At 35.6% G+C, this 13,579-nt stretch overlaps 1 protein-coding gene across 4 annotated transcripts in view; it reads left to right on the forward strand.

Moving 5' to 3' along the window:
* The window catches only part of MORF4L1 (mortality factor 4 like 1), a 40,850-nt gene that overhangs the window by 5,780 nt on the left and 21,491 nt on the right, over positions 1-13,579 (forward strand). For 2 of the 4 annotated variants that reach the window (XM_036735116.1, XM_036735115.1), the window contains exons 3-6: positions 5,223-5,290; positions 10,167-10,283; positions 11,473-11,559; positions 12,644-12,724. In XM_036735116.1, coding sequence (XP_036591011.1) covers positions 5,223-5,290; positions 10,167-10,283; positions 11,473-11,559; positions 12,644-12,724 — 353 coding nt within the window. The remainder of the gene's footprint in view (positions 1-5,222; positions 5,291-10,166; positions 10,284-11,472; positions 11,560-12,643; positions 12,725-13,579) is intronic. The other 2 variants (XM_036735117.1, XM_036735118.1) reach the window with 1 other exon arrangement.

The raw sequence follows: 13,579 nt of genomic DNA on the forward strand, positions 1-13,579 counted from the left end.
CTTGCTTTGGTAGGATACTTGCTTTTTTTTTATCTTTTTTTTCTGTTTCCATACATCTGCTTAACTTCTTCCGGTGCTCATTAACTGTTGTCCCTGCCAGGCTGCTGAAGGAATAGCATTAGAAAGAACTGTGGGAGTTGCAAGGAAGAGGCAGCAAGGAGTAGGTTTTTAGTATGTAGAAAAAGCACGTGAACTGTCTATTGAGAAAACCTCCATCTTTTGTGCTTTATTTTTCAGGTTATAAGTCTGGGTTTAGATTTTACCTGCTTAAGGTCATGTTATTATACAAACATATTAGGTAAGCATTTCATTACACTAGGTTAAATGTTAAGGCTGACATTAAAAAATTAGTTAAAGCAGTACATTTGACTTTTGATTTCATATGTGTAGAATTACCCATTTTGTGAACTCTCCTTACCTAAATTCCAATTTCAGATTTTTTATCCCTGTGTCTTGCAACTGACACTTTTATGCTCAGTAGAAACAAACTAATTTTACTAGTAAACTTGAGTGAATCTCATCTGTATGTTTATTCCCTTCAGGAGTACAGATTGCAAGCCATTTATGACTTTTCATCCTGTGTGAATTTTGTACACGTGCTTCCATATAGCTTCTCTAGAGGACCTACCAAAAGAGGAAAGTGGACCTGATTTGAAGTTTTCCCTTGATATTTTAATATCTCATGGAAAACAGTGCTGCCCTTGGACTGTCCATGTATTGAATCTTACTCTTGAAACATGACTGAACTATTTTCCTTTCAAGTCACAAATGTCTTTGATAGATCTTTTGGATCGCTTCTCATTTGCAGATCATCATCGGTAGTATTACAGACCAGTTATACCCACCAGGTTCTTTCTTCATTGCTTTTTGAGTTACCTGCAGTTATGATTTTTCTGGGATTGTATTGTTTTGTGATTTACACCTGAGTAAATCGATCTGTCTCCTTTTCTCCTATTCACCTATGGGTCCTGCATTGTTGCCCATCTGCAGTGCCATTCAAGATGTATCTATTGACTGTTCAGCTGATTTGGACTGCCAACACTATGTCATTATATGAGCAATAGGTATTTTGCATCCATTTGATTTTTTTCTGTGTAGGTTGCTTGGGCCAGTCTCTTTTGATTGGCTTTGGATTCCATGAGGTCCTCACCACCCATAAGGCTGCATTCCTCATTAGCTGTTGATACTGCTAATGAACATGTTGCTTTCTGTTTTATGATTATGCTCTGGATTTTTTTTAAACAAAAGTCTTTGTAAATACATCCTTTCAAGAAAATCTATGTGTGATCACTGCATTTGTGGTAGAGACCTTATTGGTAGGAGGATTTTAAGACCTTTTTGCATTGTCAAGTTGGTCACATGCAGATAGGGAGAGGGCCTTGTGGTCTTCCCAACCCATGGCTATGTGATCTGCCATATTCACCTGCAAAAGTTTCTTATGTTTTCATCATGGATATCCTTGGTTCATTAAAGGTAGTTCTTATAAAGATTATATAGATGAGCAAAGGTTGGGCTTGCTTATGTCTTCCTGCTTATTTTGGGTGTAATAATGTGAGCCATTCTTTATTATCCTCCCCTCCTTCCTTTTTTCATTCTTCTCTAGCTACCTTGAAAATAATGTTCCTCAAATGCAAAATTATTTTGTCTCCATCAAGTATTTATTCTGTATTTGGTTTGGTCTTTAAAATTTCATCTTTTTAGGTTCCAGCTTTTTCCTATAGCATCTTTAGGTCCTGGAATCTAAATGTGCTGCTGCTTCTGCCATTGTTTATAATGAGAAGTCATGTAAAAACACTTGAGAGGCCAATCTCGGTGTGTCTGGGATTGTTGGGTTCAGTTGGGCATCATGCTGAGCTTTCTGCACCCTCACTTTCCTTTCCATTGCTTTTTGCATTTTAGCAGGGTGAACCTGCTAAAAATTCTTGGTGATCTTTCCTGGTGTTTTGCAACTGAGATTATTTTTTAAGGTGATGGTGTTCTTCGTTACTGTGTTTAAGCTTTATTGTTTACCAGTGTAAACCATGGGTTCATGCCTGCTATGTATAAGGCACCATGCTAGGTCCTGAAGAGACACATACCCTTTTCTCAATGGGTTTATACTAGGAAGGGGGAAGATTATGTTCATAAATAACTGATGAAAAGGAGAGTGATAAATTGAGGAAGCAGAGAAAAGGAGAGAGGGATAGAGGGAGGGAAGAGAGAGAGAGAGAACAAGAACAGAGCTTGTTGGCTATCTTTTGTGTCAGGAGTCCAGGAAAGACTGAATGGAGGTAGGTACACCTGAGTTATAGGGGATTTCAACAGATAGATGAGGGAGGCAGGGGGAGTACATTCTAGGTATGGGGAATGGTACAGAGTGAAGGCAGGAGAAAAGAGAGGCTTGGATTAGGACAGGGTCAAAGTGAGTGTGTCTGACTTGGTTGGAAACTTGCATCTGTGAAGTATAATTGAGAAACATAAGTCTGAGATGATAGGAAAGAATAGCACAATGATGCTGAAGAACATAGGACTAAATGAGGGGGCCAGAGGGAGGAGAGAGGAAGGTGAACTTCTGCTCAAGAGGAGCATTTCAGAGTTTAGGACTTTGAGGGTGGACCCAGGTGCCAGCAGTGGTGAGATCTTGAGGTATAGCTGTCCTCCTTACTGACTGAAATAGGGGGGAAATGGAGAGGAGGTGGGAGCCCAGTTCAAGGAAGTATGAGAATAGGCAGTCAGAATGCCTCGTAGAGTAAATAAAGTTTAAAAAATCTCTTGAAGTATTTTTGCAGAGAAAGGAAAACATTAGGAAGGAAAGTGATAACCTCTATTTCTCTTCTTTCTCTGCTCCACCCCCGCTAAAAAAAGCAAAGTAGAAAGGGAAGTTGAGTTTTATGCTACTTCTTCCTTTGATTAGTACAGATGTTCAAGGTGGCCTTGATTTTTTTTCTTTCTTTTTTTTTTCTTTTTTTTTAATTTTTAGTTTAAAACACACGGTTCTACATAATTTTGAGTTCCAGATTTTCTCCCCTCCCTCCCCACTCCCTCCCCAAGACGGCATGGAATCTCATGCAACTACCATGTATAACTTCGCATTGAGTTAATTTATACACTAGTCAAGTTGTGGAGAAGAATTATGACCAATGGAATGAATCATGAGAAAGAAGAACCAGAACAAAAAAAAACCCCCAAAAACAAAAGAGAAGAAAAAAAGGCAAGCATGTAGTGTGCCTCAATCTGCATTCAAACTTCACAGTTCCTTCTCTGGATGTAGATAGCATTCTCCATCATGAGTCCCTTGCACCTTGTGTTGCTGAGAAGAGCGAAGTCTGTCAGGGTTGGTCCTCACGGAATCCATATATCTGTGGTTGTGTACAATGTTCTCCTGGCTCTGCTCCGCTCACTCAGCATTATGTCGTGTAGGTTTTTTGGCCTTGATTTTTAATAAGGTATTATGATTTTGCCTTTTAAAGATGTGTGGGTTGATAAGAGTTTGGCTACAAATAATATGTACCATGTTAATTTGTTTGTTACTCTGTGTATAAAAATAACTTTCCTTGTATGTTCATATGTTGTCGCATAAATAGCATGGTGTAAATAGTGAGACTGATTTGCAGAAGTTTCACATGAAAACATCCAAGCTCACTGCTTTGTAGCTGTACCTTTTATAAATGTATACTTGTATGGATCCTGAAGAATTTAGAAATTGTTGCATTGAGAACATCAGAAACTTCAGGTATTCTAAGGTGTAATTTTGGATATGTTGTAGACATAAATCTGTATCCTACTGCTATTTTGTTTAATGCTAAATTGTCAAATTTTTAACTATGGCAGCAGAAAGCTAAAATTTTTAACCACAGTACTTTTAACTAGAATATCTTTTAAATGATTATTTGAACAGCTGGACCTATCTTTATTTGAAGAACTTCATCTGAATGTGACTGAAACACTGTCATATAGAAGCATCCCAAGATGAGAAATTGTGTCTCCAATAAGACTACCAAGATTAAAGATGTAGTGAAATTGTAAATAAAAGTTGCCACCAGTTTTTGCAAAACTCATAATTTGACAGCTGACTATTCTAAATAAGTCAGATGGAAATAACCAGTAGCCTTTTTAAAAAGAACTTTAAACTAGGGAAATAGTCCAAGGTGTCTCCAAAGTCTTAGTGAAGTTTTAAGCTTTCAAAGCTTCAATAGCTTAAAACTTAAGACTTTGAGGACACTGTGTATATATCAGTTTGAGTTAGTAGCCTATATGGCTGGCAAAGATATCCTAAGCAGTTGTAAATTGCAGGTGAAATTTGTCCTCAGTAGGGCCATGGATAGCAAAGTCCCTTTCTTCCTCCAAATAGACCAATAAAGTCAGAAAAAAAAAAAACAACCAACTTAAAATGTATCTGGCTAGTGATTTTGCAAATTTGTAGATTTGAAGATTTGTAATCTTTATTAAAAAGAGAGACATTTACTCATTCAGTGTTAAATGTTTTGAAAATGTTTACTTATGCCTCTTTTTTCTTGGTTCTAATGGGAAAGAAACGTCAGTATAAATTTTGTGTGTTGATAATGTCTGCTCCTCTTTCCCTTCCGTGTTTCCTCCTGATCACTTAGTTTTTATTGGTTCTTTGTGTAAATGAACCATTCCTGGTTTCCCAATGTCTGAATTTGTTCCCTGAGAATACAGTATTAGGGTAATTTTAATTCTTGAAATATTGTTGATATTCTTGACTTCCTTACCATTTTTTTCTCTAACTTGCCCTCACATTTGCCTGTTTTACTGCCCTATGCTTTTTCTAGCTTGAATCTTGCTATTAACTCTTGATATTCCCTGCAGTGATAACTTCCTTTGGCTGTAGAACTAGTTATTTTTGGATAGGTCGGTTTCCTAGTAATTCACATTTTGTTGGCTGCTTCTCTCTTGACGGAATGTTTTCTTTTAAATTATATGTTTACGTCATTTAGAAGTATGTGGTGTTTTAGGAAGTCAGCATATGACTTTTATTTCAGTTCTAAAATAATTTTGACTCTTTCTTACGTTATTTTAAATAAGACTGATTTTTCACCACTCCTTAAATTTGACTAGATTTTGTTGTTGGCCATGTTTTAAAATCTTTAGGCAGACTAAATTAGTCTACAGACTTAACTCTTAATTAGCAGTCTTTCTTTTAAAGACTCTGAAGGCTTTTAAATAATTTAAAGACTTAAAAAATGATATATCTGAGTCATTTGTTTTCTTCTTTGTTTCAGTGTGTAAAGGTTGCCATAAAGGACAAGCAAGTGAAATACTTTATACATTACAGTGGTTGGAATAAAAAGTGAGTATTGGAGATCTGCACACAAGCCTTTTTTTTTTTTTTTTCTTTCAACCAAAATAAAGTCACAAAAGAGTTTGGGTCATGAACTGGCACAAGCTTGGGTTTCTAGAAACTTGATGTTTTTACAAGTCATTTTAAGCTACAGTATTTTATGCTGCAAAGGTCAATTGTAAAGTGATGAAAGAAATTAATAGAAAGCAAATAAGGTCCTTGTAACCATTTCATTTATTTAGAACATACTTAATTCTTTGGAGGATGGATTAAATGTTCACTAAACTAAGAGTCTAGATTCTGGATTGGCAACAGTTTACTTATTAAGAAAGAATTACTTGATTTGAGAATAAGTGTGTTTGTCTATATATAGGGTAATCTGGTGATATGATTTACTAACAGTGATCTCAGCCTGTTCTGTGTCAGATTTTAACCTTACAGAGGTATATTGTATGTGAATAGGATTAATATGAAAGTTGGGCTTTTAATAAGATAACTTTCTTATCTTTGTGCAGAGGGCTCCTCAGTTGTCTTGGAAACATAAGCTCCAGTTTCAACTTTTTGGCTGCCATGTTAGTACACAGCTTCTCCACAGTGGATCAGTAGTGGTTCCAGAAGAGCATTTCTATTTTATGCATAGGAATATGCTATAAGTTGCCTTTTTCAGACAACTGAAAGTCCTGTGCCACATTGGGATAGTAACCCTGTATTGATGAGGTAGCTAAAATGGAAAAACCAGCTTTTAATTCAGCCCTGCATCTATCTCTGCGTAGACATAGTTTTTGCTGATGAGTGTAGACATGTGCTGTCCCCAGAGACAATTTGTCTATATGTCATTCATTTCCTGTACTTTGAAAATTTGATGAAAGTCCTTTTTTTTTTTTTTAAAGTCAGCAGATGTGTAATGTTATGAAAGGGATGATTGTGTCTCATGGGGCGGGTATAACCAAAACATAAAAAAGATTTAGATAAGCCCAAATTCGTATTGCTATTATCAGACATTTTCAGAACAAGATTTCAAATTTGGCACCTTTTTGTACAAGGCATTTATAGATCATGTATAGAATCTTTGTCACCCAGGACTATTTTTCATCTTGAGAACTGGTCTGCTATGCTGGGATTTGGGTCATGCTGAATGCACGTGTCCATGGATCTCTGAGTCAAAGACCTCAGCAGTTTTGGACTTTTCTCACCAGAGTCCAGGATAATCCAGATGTTATTTTTAGTTTCCTAAGATGATGAATTCACCTGTAATTTCTTTCCTCATGTGCTATAAGATTGATTAATTTAACTAGCAGGGTTTTGTCCTTCAGCTATAAAGAGGTCCCCTTCAGTAAGGCATTTGTTTTGAGTTTTTTGTAGTATTGATATCTCTTGTTAGGCTTTTCAGTATTCCATTTCCTGGTGTTTCTTGGGACCACCATCATGCATTTGTAGTCTGAATGTTGGTCTGTCTGTCTGGGTTCTGGTATGCACTCATGCAAACAGTTGTTTGTTTCTATAAATCCACCTGGCCTGTGGGATTCTTGATGTAGAAACTTGGCCTTGTAGGATGCATGTGTTAGCTAGGAAAGAGTGGCACAGACTGGCATTGTTTCCTAGGCACGGAGTATTTCGCTTTTCCGCCTTGTGGTTTTGTGTTTCTTTATCCTCCGATGTTGTCTGGACCAAACAGATTTGTTTCAGGAGAGGTGGTGGAATTATTTCGTTAGCATAGTGATAATTTGGCAAACAGTCTTACTTTTAAATCCTCTATCCTGTTAGCAAATTTTTTGGAGCTCCAAAGTAGTAACTTCTGTTAATATCATAGAAAGAGAAAAGGGGATTTCAGTTTTAAGAATGTGTGATTATTACTTGTAGTCTAAAAAAGGTTTCTTAGTTGTGACGTGGGAGCTGATTACATTGCTACTTAAATTCTAGGATTGTGCTTTGTAACCTCTTTGTTGGTTTCCACCCATATATCTGCTTCCCAAAATGATTTTTCTATCAGTAGTTACCTCACTTCCTTCTTTAGGGGTTAAGGTCTAGCACATTTCAGTATCATATTGCTGTTTTTTTCTTTGAATTTGTTAAGTATTAGGCTTTGAAAGCATGTTAGTTTATATTCAGATAACATTGATTATGTTAACTTTTCATTCTGAAGCTAGTCCCAAAGTAATATTTTCATCCCTCTAATAGATAATAATACTGTTTATATGTTTTTATATTAGCTTGTGGGTACTACTTGTGATGTCTAAGGATCTAGTTAAATGCCTACTTATTTCTTTGATTAGTGTTTCTTTAATTGGTGTTAAAATATGTGGTTTTGTCATGGTTTTTTTTTTTTTTTTTTGCTGTACACCTTTAATTTCATCAGTATGGTGAATTCTGGTGTGGAACCTCCCTCCGTTAGTATGATCTTGAAGCTGATTTGTATGTAATTGTTGCCAAATAGTAATTTGTACTAATTTAATCCATTGAAAACAAAAAAGTCCAGCCAGCAACACTGAGCCTTCCTATTTAATATTTTGGGAAATAACTAGGAGCTCCAGTTTTTTGGCCTGTTAGAAATAAGGTTTCTGTGTCAGTAAAACATATACTCCATTTATTCCATCATCTGGCAGAATTCATTTGTTAATTGTTTATCCTGTAAATTTTATTAGTATATTGTCTCATATAGTATGTGGTTTTCTGGTAGATTGTCGTCTTCTCCTTATTTGAAAGTTAACTGTTGACATGTAGATGTTGCTCTTTTTCCAAACTTCTAGTTTTCTAGTGACAGCCCATCAGCATTCAGATAGTGAAGAATGCTTCAGATCAACAGGAACTTGCAGTGAGGTTGAAAATCCCTCCAGAAAAACAGCATTAGTTTGTGCTTAAAATGTGTAAAAGAAACCAAGGGAGAATGAGTAATAAATTCATGATTTTGATTTACTTTCTATTCCTTGTATGTAAGGTTAATTGTCTAAGTAGTTAGACCTTCTGCCTCCTTAGGGATCTAAGCATATGAAAATGTTTACAGACTTTTAGCTCCCTGGCTTGGAGACTGTGGCAATCATGTATTTGTGGAGGTTGTCAGTACTAAACTCCCTTGTGGTGCTGATTCATCTCCTAGGAGTAATCATCCAGGAAGCTCTGTACCCTTTTTTGTTTGTGAGAATATTGCACATGATACATACATAAAATGCAGCCTATAAATGTACAACGCAAAGCCACATTGAGGGGATCAGAGACTGGGCAGTGAGGTCATGTCTGGATTTTGTAGAATTCTTATGGAAGATTGCATAGTGAGGTAGAGGAGTCCAAACTACTTAGAAAAATTAGGGCAGCAGACCTGGCTAACAGATCTTTTTGATATGTAATTTCATGTAAACACGTTTAATTTATTTTTATCGGGCTTGTAGTTTTATCTAAAGTTAGGAAAGCAAAGAGTGGCTGCTTTCAGTCTACATTTTGGTTGCTCTCAAATCCAATAAGTCCACATAGGGAATATTCAGGTTTGGAGTTAATTTTCTAGCATTCTGAGCTAATTGCAAGCCAAAGTCAATTTTAATTGCTTTTTTTCTTTTAACAAATTCAGTCTTGTATAAATTTTCCTTCAAAAAAAAATTAGATATTAAAAGTAATTTTTTCCTATCCCTAAAATCTTTTAATGTAAATCAACAGAAAATAAAATGCATCTGAAAAAAAATCATTTTCCGTTTTCTGTCAGTGACTTAAGAGAGAAATAGGAGTGTATATATAACTTCAGAAAATTGGTCCTACATTTGCTTCCAGTAGCCATACTAGAGATTTCCAAATTAAAACTGATTTGAAAAGTTCTATCCCAGCAGTAATGTCCTGAATGTTGTATTTCAGTTTGTAGGAAGACTGGATAGCTTTTGGGTTTTATTTATTTATTAATCATTTCTCAGCTATTTGTCACTTAAAAAAATGTTACTTTAATCAATAGATTGGCAACTTTATTTTTCATATTTTAGTCATTAGTGATCAGCTAAGCTACCCTTAGTGGTGATATCAGAACAAAGATATTTGACTTTTTAATGAGTATTTCAGTAAAATTATTTAACCCAAAATAAAATAAAGGAAGCATAGCAGTGACCTTATTTTTAGCTGAAATTTGAAAGTAGAAAAGGTGTTTATTAAAAAAATAAAATTATCAAAGGACATTGTGACATTTATGTACTAAAGCTACTAAATAAATTAATTAGATAAAATTTTAGTTTAGAAAATGTTAGCCAGTTTTACTTCCTCTATAAAGTATTAAATACTCATTATAAATTGATAATTATATGGTAACGTCAGCTAAGATGAAGTCTTTGTAAAAGACTTTAAAAATCCTTTGGGGGAGGAGCAACAGAATGGCTTAATTTTTTTTTTTTTCTAAGCTGCTTGATAATCAAAACTGCGTGATCACATATTGGCAGACTATAAAGAGACAAGCCACTGTTAAATTATTTAAAGAGAGTAAGATTTTTAATCCTGGTAGTATTGTCTCATGTATTTTAACGCAATTTCGAGGAGGGCTAATGGGGAAGTTATTAGTAGTTGGAAGGCTCATGGAAAATAAAAATTAATGGGAAAGTCATGTCTTGATTCATAACTTGTTTTGAACTAATTTATCAAAATGGGGATAGAATGTTTTCTTTAAGAAGAAACAGAACCCCAAACCAAAAATTGGAATTTCCTTTCAAGCAAATTAATGTGTAATTTTTTTAAAGAAGTTCAGTAGTTCTGCCAGCCCTTTATGCTAAGATACTTGTTCTAATCTAAAGTCTTCGGAACCTATTAGAAATGATTGATACAGCCATTTAAATACTCCATTTGTAAATAAATCTAAATAAAGCTTAAGCTAAATTCTGCACATAGTTACTGAGATTACTTTGTACTATGCTGTCTACATCAGAAGTGCTGTGAGGCCCAGGCGCTCTGAAAAAACTTTGAAGACACGTGAGGATATTGTAGCCCTTTTTCCTGTTCCTGAAGGAGCTCCCTCAGTACACCACCCCTTCCTGACCTCTAGGTAAATGCATGTTTTAAAGTTTTCTCTAGGAAATCATATTGAGGATTATGGGGACGCCCTCCCTCTTTTTTTCTTTTTTAAAGATAGAAAGTGTGGTTTTTTTTCCTTTCTTTTTCTTTTTTTGTTATTTTTATATAGGAGGTCAAAGAAGTGGGGAATTTAAGTCAACCAAAACTTTTCCTCTTTGCTTTGAGGACACAGCAAATTGTGTTACTAAAGGAGCTCCATCAGCAGGAGAAAAGGCTTATTAACTTTGATACCCCAAAAGGCCGCATCCCTTCACTAGAGTTTTCTTAATTTTTTTTATTCGGGGATGGCTTTTTTTTTTCCTTTTTTCTTTGCAATATCACGCCAGAAACTCTTGATTGGAAGGAGCTTTTAGAATTGGGGGTGGTTGGTGTACTTGACCAATGGCATTACAAAATACCTTAGCAGTAACAAGGCAGGTGAAGGAATTATTCTGCCTGCAGTAACATGATGAGGAATAGTTTTGTGTGGTGGACTAATGATTGGAATGGTATAGCTTTGTAAGTTTTAGCTACGAGTATATGCTAAAGATAATTTAAGTTGACCCCCTGAGCATTCTTGAGGGGGAAGAGTAGTCAGAAAACATTTTATGACTGTCATTCATGTGAAAATAACAGACTGAATAATGTCTAGATGGCTTTAGAAATACATCTGTAGGCCCATATATTGAAGTGTTTATTAATAACCAGAGAAAGCTAATCAACTTTTATCTATAACAGAATCAGTTTGTAGACTCTTTTGCTTCATTATGGCATTTTAAACCTTTGGATTAATGTAATGTTTTGTGTAGTATTTAATATTGCCTCTGTGAATCTTGTAAAGGTATAATTTAAAAAAAATGTATTTGTTCATATTAAATACCACTTTATGCCAATTCCAAAATAATTGTTTTAAAATCTGCTTTTAGAATTGTACTTGAAAGTGTTAGAATTATGAGGTTGCTTGGGAGGGAATGATGAGCCTTTTGGACTCTACTGGGAAAAGAACTCCAGTTGGGGACCATATTTTTAGCTCTCCCCAACGTATAGTGCCAGTTCATCAAATTTTTAATTGAAAACAATCAAATCTTAAACTGCCTGGGTCTCTCAAATAATGATTGAGAACAGACTGTAAGTAATGATACTAATTGTTGACTGATCTTTTAACTTTTTTCTACCCCCAGCTGGGATGAATGGGTTCCAGAAAGCAGAGTACTCAAATACGTGGACACGAATCTTCAGAAACAGAGAGAACTTCAGAAAGCCAATCAGTAAGTTTATTTTGCAAAATAAATATATGGCTAGTAATCCCTGTAAATTAATCTTTGGACGCTTGGCTGGAAGGACATTTGAACTCTGCTATAGAGTGGCTTTAGAGTCCATGTTACCTACTGGATTGTAGCTGAGGCTGTACAGGGAAGACTTTTACTCCCTGCTAAGAAAATGGAGATATCCCTGCAGGCATTCAGTGCTTGTTACTGCTTGAATCTCTGTCATCAGAGCCAGTCTAGAAGCACAGGAGACAGAAGCATTAACTTCAGTGTAGGTGGAATTTTTATAGCTCATTTTCTTGGGTGGCTTGGAGAGATTATACATTATAAATTTTAGGTTCTGAAAGTTTCACATAAAGGTGTGGGGTGCGGGTGGTGGTGAGGTGGGGTGAGTCATATATGATTCAGTGCTGTTCTAAAGTTTGCTTCCTAGTGATATATCACTGTGATCTTTATCCTCCAGGAGCAGGAGGTCCTTGGAAGATTCTAAAGGGCTGTGGAATAATTCTCCCAAGCCCTTGGCTTCTTCCTCCCCCTTTGCATTTTATGCTCTTTAATTTTTTCTAAAGGGAGTCTGATTTAAGTTTGTGGTTTTAATGTTTCATTTTTTCCCCTGAGGTTTTTTTTTCTCTTAGAGTTGAAATACATTTTAAGACATTTTAGATGATAAAACAGCATTTAAAGGGAAACTACTTTGAGTAGTCTTAAGGCTTTGTGCCTTTTGAGAATAAAATTGAATTATTTCCCAAGTAAATAAGAGAAACTTCTCTAGTCTCCATTTAAATTTATTTTCAGTATGGCTTTTAGGCTTCTTCCTTTTCTCTTCTTAGGGGCTTTTTATGGACATAAAATTATAGGTTAGATGCCCTGTCTCCTAATGCTGAACCCCATTGCCTTATGTTGACGCTATATCTGAGCGTTATTAGTTTTGGAGAAGCTTCCTTTTGGATCATAGAGGACAGCTGAATTTTTCTTCTATTTGAATGTTATAGTATAGATGTCTTGGAAGTAGTTAAACCAACCCAGTTTCCATTTCCTGGAATGCTTTAATTTTAATGTTTTTTATCGAATTTATTTTTTAAAGGGAGCAATATGCAGAAGGGAAGATGAGAGGGGCAGCTCCGGGAAAGAAGACATCTGGTCTACAACAGAAAAATGTTGAAGCGTAAGAAGCTTTATCTTTTATTTAGTGCGAGGGATTGGCATTTTATATATCATCTTTTATAGATACATACACATTCAGTCTCTTTGTGGTGGAAGCTTTTTATTATTTAAGTTAGGCTTTTATACAAATAAAACTCCGTGTTTTGGAACAGTGAGAATAAATTCTAGTGCACATCATTAATAGATTAAGATTGTTGAATATGGCTTATGCTAAGCTATTTTTCCATCAGTTTTTCTTGGCTATTTTTTTCTCTCCTCTTCCCCTTTTTAGTAGAGTGTGTATGCATACGTGCATGTGATAAGTTGCCTTTCACATATAAAAATGACACTACTGCCCTAACACTTGGAGGGATGAGCTTTCGGGTGCTTATTTAGTAATGACAGTGTCTGAGCCATCCACACTCTTAACTAAGTCCCTTTGTAACTGGTGGCATGAATTTGTGAGGTGGCTGGCTGGAGATTAGGGTTCAGAAAAAAAAGGCAAGAGATTTCCTTGGGAAAGCAAAAGACTAGTCTAAGGATCAGAACTGTGACTCCAGTTTCATTAAAGAGAGTTGAGTTAAGTAGGATAAAGACAGATACTAACATATTTCCTAACTACATGCACATGTGGCTTTATATAGGTGCGTGTAAGAGGGTGGAACAATGAAACTTTGCTTTAGTAAATGTAATTAGTTAGGAATGAGGGTTACTAAGCCCAGAACAGAGAGGACCTTTCATTACCTCTTGGAATAGATGATAGAATTAATTTCATCCTTTTCTATGTTAGAGTATAGTGTTTGCAAACCAGTTCTTTTGACTTCTGTGTGGAAGAAACCTAGAGTAACCATCAGTATCCACAACTCATACTTGTAAG

This window comes from Trichosurus vulpecula, chromosome 8 (assembly GCF_011100635.1).
Source record: "Trichosurus vulpecula isolate mTriVul1 chromosome 8, mTriVul1.pri, whole genome shotgun sequence".
Lineage (NCBI taxonomy): Eukaryota > Metazoa > Chordata > Mammalia > Diprotodontia > Phalangeridae > Trichosurus > Trichosurus vulpecula.